The sequence below is a fragment of the Salmo trutta genome, chromosome 22 (assembly GCF_901001165.1).
Source record: "Salmo trutta chromosome 22, fSalTru1.1, whole genome shotgun sequence".
In the NCBI taxonomy this organism is placed as follows: domain Eukaryota; kingdom Metazoa; phylum Chordata; class Actinopteri; order Salmoniformes; family Salmonidae; genus Salmo; species Salmo trutta.
This window is the reverse complement of record NC_042978.1, coordinates 17,259,716-17,283,211: the sequence shown is the minus strand read 5'-3', so window position 1 is coordinate 17,283,211 and position 23,496 is coordinate 17,259,716. Positions and strand designations below refer to the sequence as shown.

The 23,496-nt window shown below is 39.6% G+C and overlaps 1 protein-coding gene across 11 annotated transcripts in view; it reads left to right on the top strand.

Annotated features, from left to right (window-relative positions):
- The first annotated feature begins 11,716 nt into the window (after positions 1–11,716).
- Positions 11,717–23,496, top strand: part of LOC115158238 (CUGBP Elav-like family member 5) — a 268,535-nt gene continuing 256,755 nt past the window's right edge. For all 11 annotated transcript variants that reach the window (XM_029706940.1, XM_029706938.1, XM_029706936.1 and 8 more), the window contains exon 1: positions 11,717–12,270. In XM_029706940.1, the coding sequence (XP_029562800.1) occupies positions 11,913–12,270 (358 nt within the window). In that variant the 5' untranslated portion in view covers positions 11,717–11,912. The remainder of the gene's footprint in view (positions 12,271–23,496) is intronic.

Sequence of the window (23,496 nt, the reverse complement as noted above, 5' to 3'; positions counted from 1 at the left end):
ATCTGCTAATCTCTTTTATGACAACCTCTGCCATGTTCACAAATAAGAATCGAAAATTGGAAAAGTGGGTAATAAGGCTGAGGCAAACATGGCCAAATTACAGAGTTGTGACTAGAAATTTGAATTATTAATTGTCAGCAACATTTAGTAGGGATGGAAAATTATTTTGACTGAGAATTCCTTCAGGTCACAGTAAAATGGTCTCAGATAATTTGGGATTGCAGTAGCCTGTGAAATCAAAGCAGTGTTCTGTTCCCCTCTGGTGGCAGGAAAGCACAGGTGCAATGCACTCAAGCGCAACATTGTCAAAATAGGCCTAGATAAGGCCCAATTCAAATAATTAATCTGTGTAACTTCTTGTTTACTTACTTTAAGCAAGAACTGACATGACTGGATAGGCAAGTGTTCCTTCCATAGGTTTTCACTTTGTTGTGTCAGTACATCAAGCATACAAGAAAAGATGCACATTTTAAATATACCTATTCATTTGAAAAGGGCCCATGACTCCTCAGCCCAGGTGTTTGCGGTCCCCTCTCAATTAGTTTGTCAATTGGTATGTGGAATCAAGTAGTGTTTGCCGCTTTACTCAATAGCAGAAGTGCATAAAGATGGCGGCCCCCACGAGCTTGAAAAATAAAAGGAGAGCCTCACACCCTAGAAGCTCAGATGCAATCATTTTATAACCATTGTTTCGACAGACAACTGAAATGACAAAAACCGCGGGTTACTAATTTATAAAACTTTGAAAGGACAGACACAGGTGTCTGTAATCATGGCCGGTTGTGGCTTGATTTAATTGGTTGATTTACAGATATATATAGAACATATGAAAAAGCATGAATGGATAACATACGATCATAGATACAATTTGGCTACATAGGCCAACAAACATTTGCAATGGATAGCAAAAACACAATCACAAGAACGGCTTCAGATCAAAGTCAACGTTGAGGCCAAATGGAGCAAGGGTCTTTAAATTAAAGACCCAGGCAGCCTCTCGTCTTAACAATAAACTGTCAAGGTCACCATGCAGTTACCACAAATTCCTAATTTGTACATTGCTCTCGTATAAAAAAAGGTTGTATGGTCATTACGACAGTATACATCATGATCCCAATTTCAGCTTCAAGGCACCAGCAATTTGAACAACCGAAAAGGTTGATTGTGCTGATTTATTGGCACTTGGAACCATGTGGCACAACTAAGTTTACAAACTCAGTCGATACGGGGCCGGATTAATGCAGGGGCTTACCGGGACTGAAGCTCCTGGGCCCAGGGCGTTGGGGGCCCAAGAGGCAGCAAAAACAATAATAATAATAATAATAACAACAACTAAATAATACATATACAGTACATAGTTTTAACAGTACATACAGATGTGTAGTACATACAGTGCCTTGACTTTTTCCATTTTGTTATGTTACAGCCTTATTCAAAAATACATTAAATAAATACAAATCCTCAGCAATCTATACACAATACCCCATAATGACAAATATTTTGCAAATGTTTTAAAAATAAAAAAACAGAAATGCCTTATTTACATAAGTATTCAGGCCCTTTGCTATGAGACTCGAAATTGAGCTCAGGTGCATCCTGTTTCCAGTGATGTCAGAGCAAATACCAAGCCATGAGGTCAAAATAATTGTCCGTAGAGCTCCGAGACAGGATTGTGTCGAGGTACAGATCTGGGGAAGGGTACCAAAAAATGTCTGCAGCATTGAAGGTCCCCAAAAACACCTTCATAATTCTTAAATGGAAGAAGTTTGGAACCACCAAGACTCTGACCAATCGGGGGAGAAGGGCCTTGGTCAGGGAGGTGATGGTCACTCTGACAGAGTTCCAGAGTTCCTCTGTGGAGACGGGAGAACCTTCCAGAAGGACAACCATCTCTGCAGCATTCCACCAATCAGGCCTTTGTGGTAGAGTGGCCAGAAGGAAGCCACTCCTCAGTAAAAGGCACATGACAGCCCACTTGGAGTTTGCCAAAAGGCACCTAAAGGACTCTGACCATGAGAAACAAGATTCTCTGGTCTGATGAAACCAAGATTGAACTCTTTGGCCTGAATACCAAGCGCCACGTCTGGAGAATCTAAGGGAAGATGAACAGAGCAAAGTACAGATAGATCATTGATGAAAACCTGTTCCAGAGCGGTCAGAACATCAGACTGGGGCGAAGGTTCACCTTCCAACAGGACAATGACCATAAGCACACAGCCAAGACAATGCAGGTGTGGCTTTGGGACAAGTCTCTGAACGTCCTTGAGTGGCCCAGCAAGAGCCCGGACTTGAACCCGATCAAACACCTCTGGGGAGACCTGAAAATAGCTGTGCAGCGACGCTCCCCATCCAACCTGACAAGAATGGGAGAAACTCCCAATATACAGGTGTGCCAAGCTTGTAGCGTCATACCAAAGAAGACTCAAGGCTGTAATCGCTGCCAAAGGTGCTTCAGCAAAATACTGAGTAAAGGGTCTGAACACTTATGGAAATGTGATATTTCTGTTTTATTTTATATATTTGCAAAAATGTCTAAAAACCTGTTTTGGTTTTGTCATTATGGGTTATTGGGTGTAGATTGATGAGGAAAAATGTAATCAATTTTAGAATAAGGCTATGACGTAACAAAACATGGAAAGAGTCAACCGGTCTGAATACTTTCAGAATGCAGTCAAAACGTTTGGACACACCTACTCATTCAAAGGTTTTTCTTTATTTTTACTGTTTTCTACATTGTAGAATAATAGTGAAGACATCAACACTATAAAATAACACATATGGTGACCAAAAAAAGTGTTAAACAAATCAAATATATTTTATATTTCAGATTCTTCAAAGTAGCCACCCTTTGTCTTGATGACAGCTTTGCACACTCTTGGCATTCTCTCAACCAGCTTCACCTGGAATGCTTTTCCAAAAGTCTTGAAGGAGTTCCCACATATGCTGAGCACTTGTTGGCAGCTTTTCTTTCACTCTGTGGTCCAACTCATCCCAAATCATCTCAATTGGTTTGAGGTTGGGTGATTGTGGAGGCCAGGTCATCTGACGCTGCACTCCATCACCTTCCTTCTTGGTAAAATATCCCTTACACATCCTGGAGGTGTATTGGGTCATTGTCCGGTTTAAAAACAAATGATAGTCCCACTAAGCACAAACCAGATGGGATGGCGTATCGCTGCAGAATGCTGTGGTAGCCATGCTGGTTAAGTGTGCCTTGAATGCTAATTAAAATCACTGACCAGCAAAGCTCCCACACACCATCACACTAACTCCTCCATGCTTCACGGTGGGAACCACACGTGCAGAGATCATTCGTTCACGGCAGTTGGAACCTAAAATCTCCAATTTGGACTCCAGACCAAAGGACAGATTTCCACTGGTGTAATGTCCATTGCTCGTGTTTCTTGGCCCAAGCAAGTCTCTTCTTATTATTGGTGTCCTTTAGTAGTGGTTTCTCTGCAGAAATTCGACCATGAAGGCCTGATTCACGCAGTCTCCTCTGAACAGTTGATGTTGAGATGTGTCTGTTACTTGAACTCTATGAAGCATTTATTTGGGCTGCAATCGGAGGTGCAGTTACATTTACATTTACAGTTAACTTTAATGAACTTATCCTCTGCAGCAGAAATTAATCTGGGTCTTCCATTCCTGTGGCAGCCCTCATGAGAGCCAGCCTAGCCAGTCTCCAGACCTTAATCCCATAGAAAATCTGTGGAGGGAGCTGAAGGTTCGAGTTGCCAAACATCAGCCTCAAAACCTTAATGACTTGGAGAAGATCTGCAAAGAGGAGTGGGACAAAATCCCTCCTGAGATGTGTGCAAACCTGGTGGCCAACTACAAGAAACGTCTGACCTCTGTGATTGCCAACAAGGGTTTTGCCACCAAGTACTAAGTCATGTTTTGCAGAGGGGTCAAATACTTATTTCCCTCATTAAAATGCAAATCAATTTATAACATTTTTGACATGCGTTTTTCTGGATTTTTTTGTTGTTATTCTGTCTCTCACTGTTCAAATAAACCTACCATTAAAATGATAGACTGATCATTTCTTTGTCAGTGGGCAAACGTACAAAATCAGCAGGGGATCAAATACTTTTTTCCCTCACTGTAGCTCTTGATGGTTTTTGCGACTGCACTTGAAGAAACTTTAAAAGTTCTTGAAATTTTCAGTATTGACTGACCATGTCTTAAAGTAATGATGGACTGTCATTTCTCTTTGCTTATTTGAGCTGTTCTTGCCATAATATGGACTTGGTCTTTTACCAAATAGGGCTATCTTCTGTATACCACCCTACCTTGTCACAACACAACTGACTGGCTCAAACGCATTAAGAAGGAAAGAAATTCCACAAATGAACTTTTAAGAAGTCACACCTGTTAATTGAAATGCATTCCAGGTGACTACCTCATGAAGTTGGTTGAGAGAATGCCAAGTGTGCAAAGCTGTCATCAAGGCAAAAGGTGGCTATTTGAAGAATCTCAAATATAAAATAACAGACGATTTATGCTCTCAGAAACAACTCTATGGTTAAGGCATTAGTTCTTACTGGGTTAAGGTTTGGGATAGGGTTTTAAAACAGAAACAACTCTAGGGTTAAATGCAGGCATTAATTCCGATTGGTTAACTGTTCAGGTATTAATTCCAATTAGTTACATTAAGGATTAAGGTTTGGGATATGGTTAAAACAGAAAAACAATGTCATGGGTAAATTTATCCATAGCTCTATCTGCGACATTTAAAGCAAGCTACTGTAGGTTATGGTGTGGTACGTTCTTAACTCCATTACCCTAGCATCCTTGCAACTTTGAACATAAATGCAAACTTCATAAAATGTAATTGACTGAGAAATGCAACTCAGATCATTAAACCGCATATAAGGATATGAATAGAAACACTGCAATGAATGGAGAGTGCCATTCAACCTCATGGCCTACAGTTATCCATTCAGCAGTTGAAAAGGTAGGTTTGCTAATGATGCACAGCTCACATTCCATTTCCCAAAGAAAGTGAGTGAGAGTTTGGTGCGCTCGTGCTACTGAATACAGTTTAAAGAACTTCATTCCAACCTTGATGGCCTAGGTCTACTTAGCTGATACAAGTACGAAAGCTGTTAAATGAATAATACCACATTTCGTTTACTGCTGTTCATCTTATATATTTGAAAGAAACCTGTTCTGTTTCCCATTTGATGTAGAATTTTATTTCTGACACAAACTCATAATTCCGTGAGTCGGGTAACTGCAGTTCAGATGGCAGCAGTGACAAGGAGGAGGTCAAAAACGTATGCCATCTCTATTCCTTATCTCTCAATACTAATGAATGTATTTGCCCTGTGAAGTGTCTTCAATTCCACTTTCACAAACCATTCATTTCTGTTGAACTGTACATTGATGCTGATTGTATTTCACTAGTTTTAGCATCTTATTAAAACATTATGTAATGTGAATTACAAAAAGGATGCTCTTTAAAACATGTTTCTATTCTGTATGAGCACCCACAGTGGGGTTGGGAACAAACCCGATGCATGAGACTTCCGCTTTTGGACGTTAAAACTTCTTATGGCTGGAATCCCGTTAGCGGGATCGATATGACAACAGCCAGTGAAAGTGCAAGGCGCCAAATTCAAAACAACAAAAATCTCATAATTAAAATTCCTCAAACATACAAGTATTATACACCATTTTAAAGCTTTACTTCTTGTTAATCCAGCCACAGTGTCTGATTTCAAAAAGTCTTTACGGCGAAAGCATACCATATGATTGTTAGGTCAGCGCCTATACAGAAAAACACAGCCATTTTCCAGCCAAAGAGAGGAGTCACAAAAAGCAGAAATAGAGATAAAATTAATCACTAACCTTTGATGATCTTCATCTGATGACACTCATAGAACTTCATGTTACACAATACATGTATGTTTTGTTCGATAAAGTTCATATTTATATCCAAAAATCTCAGTTTACATTGGTGCGTTATGTTCAGTAATGTTTTGCCTCCAAAACAGCCGGTGATTTTGCAGAGAGCCACATCAATTTACAGAAATACTCATCATAAATGTTGATGAAAATACAAGTGTTATGCATGGAACTTTAGATAAACTTCTCCTTAATGCAACCGCTGTGTCAGATTTCGAAAAAGCTTTACCGAAAAAGCACACCATGCAATAATCTGAGTACGGCGCTCAGACACAAAAACATGCCATACAATATATCCGCCATGTTGGAGTCAACAATAGTCAGAAATAGCATTATAAATATTCACTTACCTTTGATGATCTTCATCAGAATGCACTCCCAGGCATCCCAGTTCCACAATAAATGTTTGTTTTGTTCAATAAAGTCCATCCTTTATGTCCAAATACCTCCTTTTTGTTCGCGCCTTCAGTTCACAAATCCAAATTCACGACGCGCAGGTCAGACGAAAACTCCAAAGATTCCATTACAGTTCGTAGAAACATGTCAAACAATATATAGAATCAATCTTTAGGATGTTTTTAATCATAAATCTGCAATAAAGTTTCAACCGGAGAAATCCTTTGTCTTCAGAAATGCAATGGAACTGAGCTACCTCTCACGTGACCGCTCATGGCTGAGGCTCATGCCCTGCTGGCAGTCCTCTCACTCAATGAGCTCTTATTCTCCCCCACTTCACAGTAGAAGCCTCAAACAAGGTTCTAAAGACTGTTGACATCTAGTGGAAGCCTTGTGAAGTGCAAAATTACCCCACAGACACTATAGTTTGGATAGGCAATCACTTGAAAAACTACAAACCACTTCCTGGTTGGATTTTTTCTCAGGTTTTTGCCTGCCATATGAGTTCTGTTACACTCACAGACATCATTCAAACAGTTTTAGAAACTTCAGACGTTTTTCTATCAAAATCTACTAATAATATGTATATCTTAGCTTCTGAGCGTAAGTAGCAGGCAGTTTACTCTGGGCATGTCAGTCATCCAAGCTACTCAATACTGCCACCCATCCATAAGAAGTTTTAACAAGGCAACACTCCATCTTAACTCCTACTCCACATTTGCTGGATTGGATGAACAGTGCAGAAGAGAACCTCACCCGACAGTTGTTGTTTTTTCTCGTCAGGACTAGAAATAAAGAAATGCCGCTACTTTAGGTTAGGTAAAGAGTAATAGGCCCACAGCCTCAGATCACCCAGCCCACAAGAACCACAAGACAGGGGACAACAGCTCCACCGCTGTCCCCACCAACAAAGAAGGACGAAACCAGTGGGAGGAGGAGGGGGGCCTCCATACTCAAATGTATTTTCTTCAGGTATAATAATGGTTATGATTAACAAACCTTTGGAGCGAAATTCTGCTCATTGAATACCACAGCTCCCACTGGTTTTTGCTTATTTAACAGTTAAAATGGGCAATCAAAGCCACTGATTTACAAACAGCCACATTGCTATAGGTCCATGACATGTCGAAACTAGAAAACTCAGAAATGTTAGACTTGGAAGAAACTTGTAAATAACTAAATAACTTTCATTTAAACTCAGAGGTTCCAAGTTTCCGACTTGTCATTAATTCAGTATAAAACCAGCAGATACTGCTGCACTCGAGCATGGGTTGTGTTCTCTAGTGTTCTATGCAACCCTCTCTCTCTCCTCTGCAGATAGGAAAGTTGAGGTACTTTAGGGTGTCTCTCTTCGAAAGCAAGACCCAGATCGATATCAGGGAGTTCTACACCATTGACATTGGCGACCTGAATCCGGGGAGGAAAGGTAGGCTACAGTACAGAGACAGTGCTCTTTTCACATCTAGGCCATTAAGCTAGCGCTTCATAAAGGGCTTGGTGCGATATTTTTATTTGTATTTATTTCACCTTTATTTAACCAGGTAGGCAAGTTGAGAACAAGTTCTCATTTACAATTGCGACCTGGCCAAGATAAAGCAAAGCAGTTCGACAACATACAACAACACAGAGTTACACATGGAGTAAACAACATACAGTCAATAATACAGTAGAAAAAAAAATAAGACTATATACAATGTGAGCAAATGATGTGAGATAAGGGAGGTAAAAGCAAAAAAATGCCATGGTGGCAAAGTAAATAAAGTATAGCAAGAAAAAACACTGGAATGGTAGATTTGTAGTTTGAAGAAAGTTCAAAGTTCAAATATAAATAATATGGTGCAAAGGAGCAAAATAAATAAAATAAATAAATACAGTAGGGGAAGAGGTAGTAGTTTGGGCTAAATTATAGATGGGCTATGTACAGGTGCAGTGATCTGTGAGCTGCTCTGACAGCTGGTGCTTAAAGCTAGTGAGGGAGATAAGTGTTTCCAATTTCAGAGATTTTTGTAGTTCGTTCCAGTCGTTGGCAGCAGAGAACTGGAAGGAGAGACGACCAAAGGAGGAGTTGGCTTTAGGGGTGACCAGAGAGATATACCTGCTGGAGCGCGTGCTACAGGTGGGTGCTGCTATGGTGACCAGTGAGCGGAGATAAGGGGGGACTTTACCTAGCAGGGTCTTGTAGATGACCTGGAGCCAATGTGTTTGGCGACGATTATGAAGTGAAGGCCAGCCAACGAGAGCATACAGATCGCAGTGGTGGCGATATCGTGGCATACAGATCGCAGTGGTGACACGATATGCCATCGTGTCACATTCATTTTCTTGAACAACACCTTCCAGTTGAGTGAGTGTGTTTTGCAATGCAGAACTAGAGTGCAGTGGTGAGTTAGCTGCTGAGGGACATCTCAAACGCTGTACGCTTATTAGTCAGATGTACAGTTGGTGAATTTTGCCATGCCAGTTAGGGGATGATTCTTATATGCTCTAACAATGCAGTGTGCTCATCTTATCTTCTACAAAGTCAATCTCTATCATCCTCCCAACCCAACTCTTACTATCTCGCAAGCAGAATCACTGAGTTGAGGTGTGTGTGGTGTATGATTATGCTGTAGCTTTTGGGTAATTGGGGCTTGTGTGTGTGTGTGTGTGTGTGTGTGTGTGTGTGTGTGTAAGAGTGAGCGGTGCAGAATGCTAAGAGGCCCCCTCAGCTGTCTGCCTTGGCTCCCTCTGGGCCTCAGTCACTACAGGCCAGGCTGTGGAGATCAAGCTTGGTTGCCTCCCTGTACCGACTCAATGGTTAACAAGAAGCAGCATTAATGCTACTGTAGCGTGCTCTAAATTGTATGTAACTTTTTAGTTCACACTAATAGTACGGCCCCTATTGATTTCTTGTCTCAGACGTCCAGCCTGGCGAAACACTAATGGCAATGGTCAATAAAAATGCATGAACTGGAAGTTCTCACTCTCACCTCCCCTGCAGAATAGGACATCTACCCTTTAAAAATAGCCACTCAACATCCCTGTAGTTTAAGGCTAGAGCAGTAGCAATGTGACAACACAGGCTTCTTATCCAGGAGGCTATATACAGTATGAATGATGGTTGGCCCTGTTTGTTTTTCTGCTGCACATGTAAACAGGCCAAGGTGCTCAGCTGTCTGCCAAAACTATTCTTCTTAGACTGTCCTGTCCTTGCTAACTCCCATTGAGGTGGCCGGAGAGATGACTTTGGAATTCAATAAACGTCCACTTACGGCATTGAATGAAACCAAAATAACAGTGGCGGGTACAAATACAGAAATCAATAAAAAACCTTTGATCTTGTTTCAGGGTGCTGTGCGGCCTGCTATTCAAACATCTCAGACAAGGTTTAGAATAAGAAATGTCAGAGTATGCACCTTGCCCTGCGGTTATAGTATTGACCTTTCACGTCAATGTGGACCCCTACACACTCCCCTGGCTGGTCTGTGTCTCCCACAAGTGTGGCGTGGAACCCGAAGCAGTGGAACCAGCTAAAGAAGATCATCCCAGACATCGACACTGCGATCCGGAAGTTCTAGAGCCCCTATGGTGCCCAACGGGCGGCCAAGACAGCCCAGATCGATTCCCCTCTACAGCAGCGAGCCTTTTGTCACTGACAGTATATAACTTCATTCACTGTTAAACAGCTTTAATTAGTACACATCTGGTTCAGTTAAAGACCTACGTTTTACTACCTCGCTTTACAAAATAGCTGTCTGTTCTGTGTTTTAATTCTGTATGTAGTTGTATTTATTAGTTGGCTCTATAAGCCATGGCTTTAGTTGCAGAGAACATATGTAATTTGTTGACAGCATTTGTAAATGGAGAGGATAACTTAATAAATCCTATATGAAGTGAGGGGCTCAATGGCCATTTGAGTCGGGGTACTTTTTTGTTGAATTATATTATGATAGCCTAAACTATGTCTCCTTTCATCTTTGGCATATAGAGACATGTTTCTTGAAGTAATACACACAAACCTGTAGACTCCTTTTATATTCCAGAAGAGGGAGCAAGAAGCCAATGGATTGATCACTGCAATCAACTATGCAAGACCATCAAGACAATAAGCAGGTAATGGTACAAAATAAAAGATTGACGGTATGAAAATAAAAGTGGGAAGTTTGAATTTGAACAGGGTATTGGCACATGTTTGTTTGCATCGAACGTTGCTGTAGTTCTTGTCCTGGAGATGTGAAGCAGTATCTAGCCTATAAGAAACTAAATGTAAGCAAATGAAGACTAAAATATGAATTAAAAAGACAGTACCATGTTGTACACACATTTCCTCCACTGGTGTCAAAAGTGGGATGGAGCTACTGTGAGGCCATCAAAGGCAAGTATGTTTGTGAGGGACTTGGCGGGTTTTCTGAAAGAATGGGGCAGTGTAGCAAAAGGAACGAGGTGGGTTCAAGTCCAGAAAGGACTAGTCCCCCAAATTCTTGACATTATATAAGGAAATGGTGGGGCCAGCTGTATTGACGGCGGAATGATTCCCATTCCATTTGTATTTATTATTCATCGAAATTCCGCCATTGGCATTGATTAAAATGTTCAAAAGTCAAATGTTTGTGTGGTCTTCAAGCAGGTGTGAGAAGGGTGCAATTGCAGCCTGCAATTCGTGGTGTTCCTGCATCTGCAGGTACCCCTCTTTATACTTCTATTATTGGTCTATTTTTAAGCTAGGACAGGCAGGAGGCGGATGCCAGCTGCCGATAAACTCCACAGAAGAAGGGGAGCGGCCGACACCGGTAGCTAGCTTTCTAGCAGTACACCGGTAGACAGTGTCCTTCATCCCCACCGGTTGGGCTCTGTTTCTCCACAGTTCGGTTAACGAGTGCGTGGGCAGGTGTTCGGCAGGCAGGAGCAAAGGACACTGTGTGCAAGGTGCATACTGTGTGTGCTAACTAACTAGCTAGTTAGTTAGTTAGCAAGCACACGTGTTGCCTCAGCCTCCAACCTGCTGTGATAGCGGGAGGCGGGGTCGACAGTGTCCTTCACCTCCCCTGTCGGGGACTGTTTTCCCACAGTTCTGTTAATGATGATGAGGGCAGGAGGGAGTGAAGGACACTGTCTACCGGTGTATCTAGCAAGGAGGACTCCGGATGCGGGGTCGAAGAAACTCAGATAATACATTTATTTCCCTTTTTGACCCACATTCAAATGTGTCACAAGCATGCAGGAACCAATGGGGTACTTCAGAGGGGGACGTTCATGAAGGAACCAATGGGATGCTCGGGGGGCCTTCCTGTAGATTCAGGAATACCCACATGCAGGAACGCCCCCAATTTGGGGGCTGCAGTTGCACGCTATAAGCAAGTGTTGGAAAATGCTAAGAATTTGCACTCCGATGTTTCACTACCATACTGACATCTGTGGGTGTCGCTCGAGAGCGGTGAATATGGCTTTCGCTCGGTGGTTATCGCCCCTATCAACCCCATCTCTCCTGTACTATGTGTGTGCGAGTTTGTTGTGTTTCGGATAGAAAGTGAGCCTGGTTTCCAGCTGAGTGCTTGCGCGCTCTCTCTCTCTCTCTCTCTCTGTGTGTGTGTTGTCATTATTATCCAGTGTGCTCCCAGCTCAGAATGGCCAGATTCACTCAGACTGAAACAAGAAGGCAGCAACAACCACAGCAGCCCCATCCCGCTCACACCAGCCTGGTTTTCACTGGACTTGGGGCAACACCGAGCCAACAACCACTACTACTTATCCCTCACCAGCACCAGTACTCTCAGATCACATTTCCTAAACCCATGAACGGGTCAGAATCCATTTCCATTCATCCGGAGAGCGGCAACATGAAAGACCAAGATGCCATAAAGCTGTTTATCGGGCAGATACCGCGGAACCTGGAGGAAAAAGACCTGAAACCTCTGTTTGAACAGTTTGGGAAAATCCACGAACTGACTGTTCTGAAGGACCGATACACCGGCATGCACAAAGGTAACGTGTGCCCCCCCCCTTCCCAAAAGCAAACGGCATATTGCGAGGCCTAATACAGCTGTATGATTAGAATATTTTGTACAATTGTCTGTCGCATGGGTGGCGTCTTTTGCATTACGCACCAAATGTTTTATGTATGTTTGACTAACTCAACGTTTAGCTCACTAAATGATTGTTCAGAATTGCAGTCAGAATGAATGCATCATATATGCATGATAAAATACAATTTAATAATCGTTACAAATACTCGTGGTCTCATGTTCCCAAATATTCTAACGTGGCAGTGAATGGGCATGCACATAGGGAGATTTCATAGTTCTTTTGGTCTCACGCTGATTCATAGTCTATTGTTTTTACGCATACTTATCCAAATTATTTGAATGTTTTCAGATTTCTAACGATGTGGGCCTAATATTTCACAGAAATGTATTCAATTTAATTGTATTTTCATAACTCTCTCAGAACTGGGCCAGAGGCGCTTAAAAGGGATGCCTTTTTAAAGTATCCCCCAGCCTGTTCCATCTTTTACGATCCCAACACGACCAAATCAATTCGGTGCCAAAATGTTACAAAACATGGACGGAAGGACTGTCACAAGATGACAGACCTCTATACCACACGAGCAGTGGTGATGCTGCTAGTGTGAAGCTAAGTAGGGTTCGTGATAGTGGATGTAAATTCGCGCACCAATAAAAAAGAGAATGTTAAGATTCGAGATGTTCCATTGCAGTCGGGGAAAGTCGTCGACGCCATTTAACTTTACAATGGTGGTGGTCTATTAGGCTGTGATAGTGAACGACGTTGCACTATTCATCATCGTCAGTGTTAGGGCATCATCTTCATGGAAACTGTAGCCACCAATAAACGAAAGCTTCTTGATGTTACGGTATTATTATATTGACATTTTGATGGGCAAGTGATCATTTAGCCTAAGCTGTTTTCCATAAAAAAATATATTGGTCATTTTATATTGAAGGGTTCCGCATGATATGTCCAACGTGTAATTCATTCTTAGCCTACATCAATAGCCTACTTCCTACATCAATAGCCTACTTCCTACATCAATAGCCTACTTCCTACATCAATAGCCTACATCAATAGCCTACTTCCTACATCAATAGCCTACTTCCATGGATTTAGTGTAAAACCAAAATGCACACTTCCCCACTGTCAGCCAGACAAAGATCCAAAACCACTCATTACAATGCAATATTTTAAATAGGCTAGCCTATTGTTGAGTTTACAATAAATCAATAACACAATGCCACAACAATTGTGATTCATTATCTAATAAGGCTAAAAGATGTAATTCCATCCAGGTCAATTCAAATTTGCACCATGGTAGTTGATAGTGATAGATGACATTTCGATCAATGGGAATCAGGCCCCGTAGCTGTCTATGGTCCTGACGGCCCAAACACTAAGCAGGAAAGGATATGGCAGAATTGCTTGATTTGTGACCAAATGACAGTCAGAGATATCCCTGTTTAGGAGACACATGTCTATGTGACGTTAATCAAAAAACAAGAGAGGTGAGAAGTGCGGGGGCTGCTTTAATCGACATCCACGTCTTCGGCACCCAGGGAACAGTGGGTTAACTGCCTTGCTCAGGGGCAGAATGACAGATTTTTACCTTGTCAGATGGGTGTACAACAATCAACCCAAACCCATGTTTTACATTATCCACAGGTGAGATAAGGCTGGTGAAATTGTAATCACATTTGTAATTTCTTATGTCCTACAGTATCTGCTATAAGTGAAAAGCCACTCCTAGAATATGTCCCTTCCAATGTCTTTCTGTTAATGAGGTGAAATAATAGCCAGTAATCATTCAGGTCATGCTCTGCTTAATGTCTGTCTCACCTATGGTTGGTGATCAAAAGTCAGAGGTCAATAGTTTGAGAGGACCCTACGTCCGCACTTAAAAATGGCCATCATTCCAATGTGAGTGGTGTGTGTGTGTGTGTGTGTGTGCTAGCGTCTCAATGTGTGTGTGTGCGCTTGTGCTTATAATAAAAGTATTTATCAACATCCCATATCTGGCATTAGTTGTGTGGAAGGAGTAAAACGTTATTGTACTGCATTGCATAATGACTGCGGTACTTGGTACTCGACAAATTGTTGTGTGATAATTGAAGTCGGCCCTGAATGGTGGCGTGCATATGGAAGATATGAGCACAATTTCTCAGTGTGTCAGAAAGATGATTCAATGATGAATCGACTTAACTTGTAATGTCAACAGCTAGTCTGTAGTTTACAATGTACAGGTTCTTTCTCTTCAATTTAGATATTTTGTCAACATTTATATCATACTTTTCTTCAGCTTTAGCTACTGTAAATTAAAACAAGTTTTTGAAAATGTTATATGTAAGAGCTTTCAATAACAAGTTGTTTTTGCTTTTATTCACAGTACTGTGGGTTTTTGCGTTTGGGCTGACATACCCTTGTTCATTTTATACCCTTGTTATTTTATTGTAAGGAAGTCTCATAGGCATTTTACCTTAAACTAACGCGTGACTAAATATTACTAAAGGTAAAACATTGCTTCCTAAATTAATAAATGTAAATGTATTGATTTTATTTAGGATTTTTTAAAAGTTAGATAACACCAAGGATTACTCTTGTTAGTGAACATATACTGCCTCAAACATGACAAGCACCATATCTGCTTTATGTGATAATTATATCAAGCTTAATTACCTATCAACAACTAATTTGATAGATTAGATGTTCTCCAAACATGAATAAATATGATTAGTACTCAGATTCAAGGAAACAATCAGATGTCAGTCCCAAAATATTAATATCAAAGTCAATGGCTATTCTTATTCATTAATATAAATAGCCAGGATTTAGTTGAATGAATGTATTTGAAATGTAATCCTGTCTACACAATTTCCAGTACGAAATCATCCCAGTACTATTCCTCTGCACTTCACTGGTTATTCTATTGTCAATGCTTTATAAACCTAAAAGGATTAGGAATGTCATCTAGTAGTAGAATTATTCCTCAAAATTACACACACACACACACACACACACACACACTTTCCCGAGAAGCAAAATTGTGTTCTTTGAACCAAAAAGGTCCTTACATATACTGAGTAGTTGTTGTTCTGTGTCATATTCAGTCATTTTGATTGTCATTATATACATAGTCTATTGTGTTCTCCTCCCTTCTCTCCCTTTGACGGATTCTTCTGGTAATCCATCAGGGAAAACAAGGAATTAGTTTGTAAAGCATGATAATAATGTGTGGCCATAATAACTTGACTCGAGAGGATTAGCAAATGTGCATTGTCTGAAGCTTCAGCCTCTTGGGTGATCAGCTGCTCGTCTCCCTAAACAGTGGCTGCCTTTGCCAATTAAAAATGCAGTCTAGTCTCCCTCTTCAAATGATTAATTCTGCCTGCACTGTCGATGGCCTGCCAATTATTGTCATCCAATTGGTATTTCCTGATGTTGGATTTATCACTCAGAGAAAACTTCTCCTGTTGGTCTTAATTAGGCTCCAGTCACACAACAAGCTTTCAGGTTTATTTGTTGTTTTTCTCTGTGTGAAGGCTACCTGAAGGTTGCAATTGTATTTTCCTTGGTTTACGTATGCTGACAGCTTTATGATTGGCAGACTCGCACATGAAAATCCCTCAAAGCCATATTTGAATGTATTTTTCGGTGTGTTTTTCTGTGGCTAGCAAGAGAGTTATTGTTGCATAGGGGTGACAATTTTAGCAGGTTCACTTTTGAATACAGACACGGATTTCCGGGATGGTTGTAAAATTTCCTCGACCAGCAATTGAAGAGTTGGTAATGAATAGCTGTGAAGACCGGTACACACATACACACACACTTGATGAGAGGAGGAGGATGGGTGATGGCAGGAGTGATTCAACACACTGGACAGGCAATACAAACACGGGTGCTCCCATCTGCCTTCCGTTGCAGCCGAGTATCAATATTAAGCTAGTGTTGGGGGATCATTGTGTTAATGTATTTATAAATGGACCAGAGATATTGCCGTAGACCCCAGCCAGGCAGAAGCACATTAAATCATAGGAATAATCTAATGAAATATTTATTCAAGTTGTATTTTTTCTACCCCTCTGTGATGGATGGGCTCCACAGTGGGGGTAGTAGCTCAGCAATAAGGGAGAGATGGAGAGTGGCAGATTCAAGCTGTACGGTACTGTAAGAGCACATAGACCCACCCAAATCAAATGGTATTAAAAAGAGACAAGACCAGTATCCCCAAGGACCTTATGTAACAGTACCAGAGTGTTGACTAAAGTAATCTAGTAATCTCCAGTTTCCAAACCTCTCATATTTGATTTCAAGGGATGCTCCTCCATATTGAAGCTGTTAATATGGAAAGAACTAAGGATCACGGCGCCGCACCGCGGTATGACAGGATCCCCTCTGGGAAAACAGATGGGAGCAAATTTACTTACATACCATAAACTGAGTTGTATGTACCATCCCAGCAAACCGGGAACATTCACAGAACATTAGCTAAGATTCCCATTAAGTTCTTGTTAGCTAAAACCTAACATTAGGATGATAATAGGGTTGGGCGGTATCTAGATGTTCATACTGTTTCTGTACCATACCAGGGTACACAATATTACTAGAGGTGTACACAAGGGGGCACTATAAAAAAATAATAGATATAACCCTCATTCCAGGATTTCTTTATTTTGACTATTTTCTACATTGTAGAATAATAGTGAAGACATCAACACTATGAAAAAACATATGGAATCATGTAGTAACCAAAAAAGTGTTAAACAAATCAAAATATATTTTATATTTGAGATTCTTCAAAGTAGCCACACTTTGCCTTGATGACAGCTTTGCACCCTCTTGGCATTCTCTCAACCAGCTTTACCTGGAATGCTTTTCCAACAGTCTTGAAGGAGTTCCCACATATGTTGTCTGCTTTTCCTGGTACTAGTCAAAGTTTGGACACACCTACTCATTCCAGGGTTTTTCTTAATTTTTACATTTATATTTTTGTTCAGTATAATTTATTCGACACATCTTAGATTTTTTATAGTTATACTTAACAGTGGCGTTGCATGCACCCCGCAGCCCCCGTCTTTATTTGGAAATACCCTGGTATACGGTATATCGCCCAGGCCTAGATGATAGCATCCCAAAAACATTCAAAGAATGTTTTTGATAACATCTTTTTTTTTAATGAAATATACTTGGAATGTTCTAACATGAACAAAAATGTCCACAAAATCTGTAACAACCACCACAGAACATTCCCCAAAAGTTCTACAGGTAATGTAATAACACAATGTACCAGTAATGTTTCTGTGAAAGTTCCCAGAATATTCGCTAGGTTGCGGAACATTTTCTCAAAACACAAAAACTGTCCAATCGTGCTGATGATTATACAATGTTTGTATAAAATGTTTTCCTGATGTTGCAATAACATTCCCAGAACACATTTTGTCTGTTCTTTAAAAGGTTCCCAGAATGTTTCATTAGGCTGTGGGAACAGTCTGGTGGAAACATTGCGGGGACATCACAAAAGATATGTTCCCAAAACACAAACTGTCCAGTTGTGCAGATGAGAACAGTATACAACATTTATTTTAGGCAGAGGTGGGTAGAGTACTGAAAATCTGTACTTAAGTAAAAGTACTGTTACTTGTAATTTACTCAAGTAAAAGTAGCCCTTTTAAGAAACTACTCAAGTAAGAGTTAAAAAGTATCCGGTCAGAAAACAACTTAAGTACTAGTTACAAATTTAGTTTGGTCATTTTTTACACCTTATGGTAAATTGTGAGAACAACAGCTTAGTGCAATTGATTTGACATTCATTTATTATTTAAGCATCCCAGCAGCACAGGTCTGTTGTACAGTTTCTAGTACATTCTGATTCAAAGTTAATATCTATCAAGGTGCTCAGTTTCATAAACGGTACCCGAGACATTGGAGTAATTTCACAATTTCAACAGCATTAATGAAAATACATTTCACAATATAATTTCAAGTACATGTGATGGTGAATGCATACTAAAAAGATTTACACCAAGTGTGATGGTTAATTTTATACTTGGAATGAAGTATCAAGTAGGAATGAAATATCAAGTAGGATCTGTCAAACAACAATCAATATCGAAATGTCACTCTCAATCATGTTACCAGTATGCAAATCAGACACATTTCAGCATGGAATTAAACATCAAGGTAGGTATTCAGGTTAGAATCATATAAGTAATAAATAATAAAACAGTGCAGATATCAATTGCCATAGTAAACTCAATCATATATTTCCTGCCAAGGTACAATTTACCCCCATCCTCCTTCTCAACCCCAGCTACAAATAAAAGTAAACACTTAAAAAAGATATATATATATATTTCTAGTAGCTAGCTATATGGCACAAAAACGTACTGTCTCACTATACATGTATGTGCTTATAGGCCTTGTCATAAAAACAGAATGACACACACACACACACACACACACACACACACACACACACACACACACACACACACACACACACACACACACACACACACACACACACACACAGGATTATGTGCTGGGTTGACCAGTTGATCTAGCTAATGTTCGTTTAGCCAGCTTATCTAGTGGCAACCTAATGTGATACCTAGTTAGCTATTTCCACACACACATCTGATTAGTCTGTTCTGTCTCTTTATGCCAATGACAAGTTAGCTAGTAAACTTAGCCAACAAGCAAAGATCATATGGGAAGCTAAAAACATTTTCAGATTCTGGGTTAGTCAAAACAAACTATCTAGCTAGTTAGCTACCTAACCATTTCATTTGCACTCGCCCTCAAAACATAATTTCAACAGCAGAATTATATCAGATTAATACTTATCTTACTCCAGCAATATATAATATTACAAAGGCAGAAGGTAATTAAATTGAAACTTACCTCTGATCGGGTTTGGCTAAGAACCCACAAACAAAAATCTCCTTAGGAGTAAAGACATGTGCTTCACTTCAAGAGCCATGGTGGAGATACAGGGTTTGACAGACAGCTTTGAGAGCCAATGGACTTAAGTGCTTTGACAAGTTGTTTTCAATATATTTCATTGGCCAAGGGGTCGTGAAACGTTCTTACAGATGTAAAGGGGAACCAATAGTATCGATTCATGTAAAAAAAAAAAAACTGGTAAATTACAACATTTGGAGTGACAAGGTTTTCATCTCACAACGACGATATAATAATGCAAACCTGTGTAACTTATTAAGTGATTTGGTAAAATATAACGGAGTAAAAAGTAAGTTAATTCCTTCAGAAATTACTTGAGTAAGAGTACAAGTACAGCCCACAGAGAGTAACTAGAAAAGTACTAGTTCCTACAAAAATGTACTTAAGTACAAGTAACGCGTTAATTGTAGCATTACTACCCACCTATGCTTTTAGGGTGCAAAAAACATTCACCTACAGTATGTTACAAGAACATTCCCAGAATACATTTTGTCTGTTCTTTATAGGTCCCCAGAATGTTTCTTTAGGTTGTGGGAACATTGTGGGGATATGACAAGAGAGAGGTTCCCAAAACAATAAAACGGTCTAATTGTGCTGACATTCAGATAATGTTTTTATCAGGGTGCAAAAGAACATTCCTTTGATGTTGCAAGAATGTTGGAAAAACAGCCTTTCTGAGTTCTTTAAATGTTCCTACAACATTTTATTAGATTGTGGGAACAGTGTGGATACATTGCAAGAGATACGGTGCCTTCAGAAAGAATTCATAACCCTTGACTTATTCCACATTTTGTTGTGTTACAGCCTGAATTCAAGATAGATAAACATTTTAAATAATTATCAACCATCTACACACAATACCCCGTCATGACAAAGAGAAAACGTGTTTTTAGAAATGTTTGCTAATTTATTGAAAATAAAATACAGAAATATCTCATTTACATAAGTGTTCACACCCCTAATTCAATACATGTTTGAATCACCTTTGGCAGCAATTACAGCTGTGAGTCTATCTGGGCAAGTCTCTATGAGCTTTCACACCTGGGTTGTACAATATTTGCACATTATTCTTAAAAATTCTTAAATCTCTGTGAAGTTGGTTGTTGATCATCGGCTAGATAAACATTTTCAAGTCTTGCCATAGATTTTCAAAGCCGTTTTATGTCAAAACTGTAACTAGGCCACTCAAATTCAAAGTCGTCTTCTGTCGCCTTGTGTTTTAGGTTAGGACAGTAACCTAAAACACAAGGCGACAGAAGACGACTTCTGGGTTACTGTTTTAGGTTACTGTCCTGCTGAAAAGGGAATTTGTCTCCCAGTGTCTGTTGGAAAGCAGACTGAACAAGGTTTTCTTCTAGGATTTTGCCGATGTTAAGCTCTATCCTGTTTCTTTTTATCCCCCCCAAAACGCCCTAATACTTGCCGATGACAAGCAAATAAATAACATGATGCAGCCACCACCATGCTTGAAGATATGAAGAGTGGTATTCAGGGATGTGTTGTGTTGTATTTGCCTAAAACAAAACGCTTTGTATTCAGGACATAAAGTTAATTTCTTTGCCGCATTTTTTGCTGTTTTACTTTAGTACCTTATGGCAAACATGATGCATGTTTAGGAATATTTTTCTTCCTTCTTTCCACTCTGTGGTTAGTGTTGTGGAGTAACTACAATGTTTTTGATCCATCCTCAGTTTTGTCTTATCACAGCCATTAAACTCTGTAACTATTTTAAAATCACCATTGGCCTCATGGTGAAATCACTGAGTGGTTTTTTTCCTCTCCGGCAACTGAGTTAAGAAGGATGCCTGTATCTTTGTAGTGACTGGGTGTATTGATACACCATCCAAAGTGTAATTAATAACATCACCATGCTCAAAAGGATATTCAATATCTGCTTTTTTTGTAGTCTACCAATAGATACCCTTCTTTGCGAGGCAGTGGAAAACCTCCCTGGTCTTTGTGGTTTAATCTGTGTTTGGAATTCACGGCTTGACTGAGGGACCTACAGATCATTTTATGTATGGGGTACAGAGATGAGGTAGTCATTCAAAATCAGGTTAAACACTATTATTGCACACAGTGAGTCCATGCAACTTATTATGTGACTGGTTAAGCAAATGTTGCCATAACAAAGGGGTTGAATACTTATTGACTCAAGACATTGTAGCTTTTCATTTTTTATTAATTTGTAAAAATGTCTAAAAACGTAAATCCGCTTTGACATTATGGGGTATTGTGTGTAGGCCAGTGATGGAAAAATCAATTTAATCCATTTTAAATTCAGGCTGTAACACAACAAAACGTGGAAATGTCAATGGGTGTGAATACTTTCTGAAGGCACTGTATGTTCCCACAACTTTTAAAACACACCCGAAATATAATTCCTACTTTGAGATGCTTGATATGGTCCCCCTTGTTGTATTTTTCAAGATCTGAAAAGCAAAAGTAATCCTAGATCAGCACTCAGTCTTGGATACCTTGTAAATATGGGTCCAGAAGTACGCAGCATATACAGTGCCTTCAGAAAGATTTCACACCCCTTTACTTTTCCCACATTTTGTTGTTACAGCCTGAATTTAAAATGGATTCAATTTAGATTTTGTCTCACTGATTTACACACAATAACCCATAATGTGGAATTTAGTTTGTAGAACATTTTAGAAATTAATAAAACATTAAAAGCTGAAATATCTTGAGTCAATAAGTATTCTACCCCTTTGTTATGGCAAGTCTAAATAAGTTCAGGAGTAAAAATGTGCTTAACAAATCGCATAATAAGTTGCATGGACTCATTCCGTGTTAAATAATAGTCGTTTACAGGGTTTTTGATATGACTACCCCATCTCTATACCCCACACATCTGTAAGGTCCCTCAATCGAGGAGTGAATTTCAAACACAGATTCAACCAAAAAAAACAGCAATGTTTTTTAGTGTCTCGCAAAGAAGGACACCGATTGGTAGACAATGAATACCTCTTTGAGCATTGTGAAGTTATTATTTAGGCTTTGGATAGTGTATCAATATACCCAGTCACGACAAAGATACAGGCGTCCTTCTACCATAGTTGCCGGAGAGGAAGGAAATTGCTCAAGTATTTCACCTCGAGGCCAATGGTGATTTTAAAACAGTTACAGAGGTTAATGGTTGTGATATGAGAACTGAGGATGGCTAAACAACATTGTAGATACTCCACAATACTGTCTGAATACTTATGTAAATTAGATATTTCTGTATTTCATTTTCAATACATTTGCAAAAATGTCTAAAAACATGTTTTTTCTCTTTGTCATTATAAGGTATTGTGTGTAGATGGGTGGAAAAAAGAATATTCAATCCATTTTGAATTCAGGCTTTAACACAACAAAATGTGGAGTAAGTCAAGGGGTATGGATACTTTCTGAAGGCACTGTGAAGAGGATGGGTGACGTGTGAATAACCTAGTTACCAGTATATCCTTAGATTAGTTATATCTAAGAAGGCCAAAAAGGAAGCATGGAATACCTGATTGACCATACTGCCACGGCTATATACTGAAGAAACAAGCTGTAAGAAATCTTTTCTGGTGGTGCAGAGGACAGAAGACCTGGCTTGGCAACCAAATATTGCAGGTTCAAACCCCACATGTGCAGATTGTCAGCAAATTTAGTGTAAAAATTATGTTCGGGTGTGTATGATTAAATGCTCTTCAAATGTACTACGAATTCAATTAAAATGCTATGTGTCTATCACATTCAAATGCGACTTGTCATTAAATCTGGAGAGAAACATAATTGGTATGTATTCCCATCTGATTTAAGGTGCTACAATATGGCATGCTGGGAATGTTGTGGAAATATTAGCTAAGGCTTAAATATGATGTTTTCTAAATGTTCTTGAAATGTTCTGAGGACCTCCAAGACAAGGTCAAATTTATATTGGCGTAAACATCAATGGAATATTATGTTCAACCTAAAACAAATATGCTATGAATGTCATAAAAATTGACTTATTTTGGAAATTGTGGAATATTGTGCAACATTGTGGGAATGTTCTGTGCAACCTATGTGAATATCACAAGAATATTAGTGCAACATCCCAGACAACTCCCATAACTTAATGAAATGTTCTGGGAACCTTGAAAGTACTTAGACAATGGGTTCTGTCAACATTCTTACAACATAGGAATATCCTGTGCAAAATAATTTAAACATTGTATGAATGTCATCACAACTGAGCATATTTTGTGTCTCTTGTAATGCACT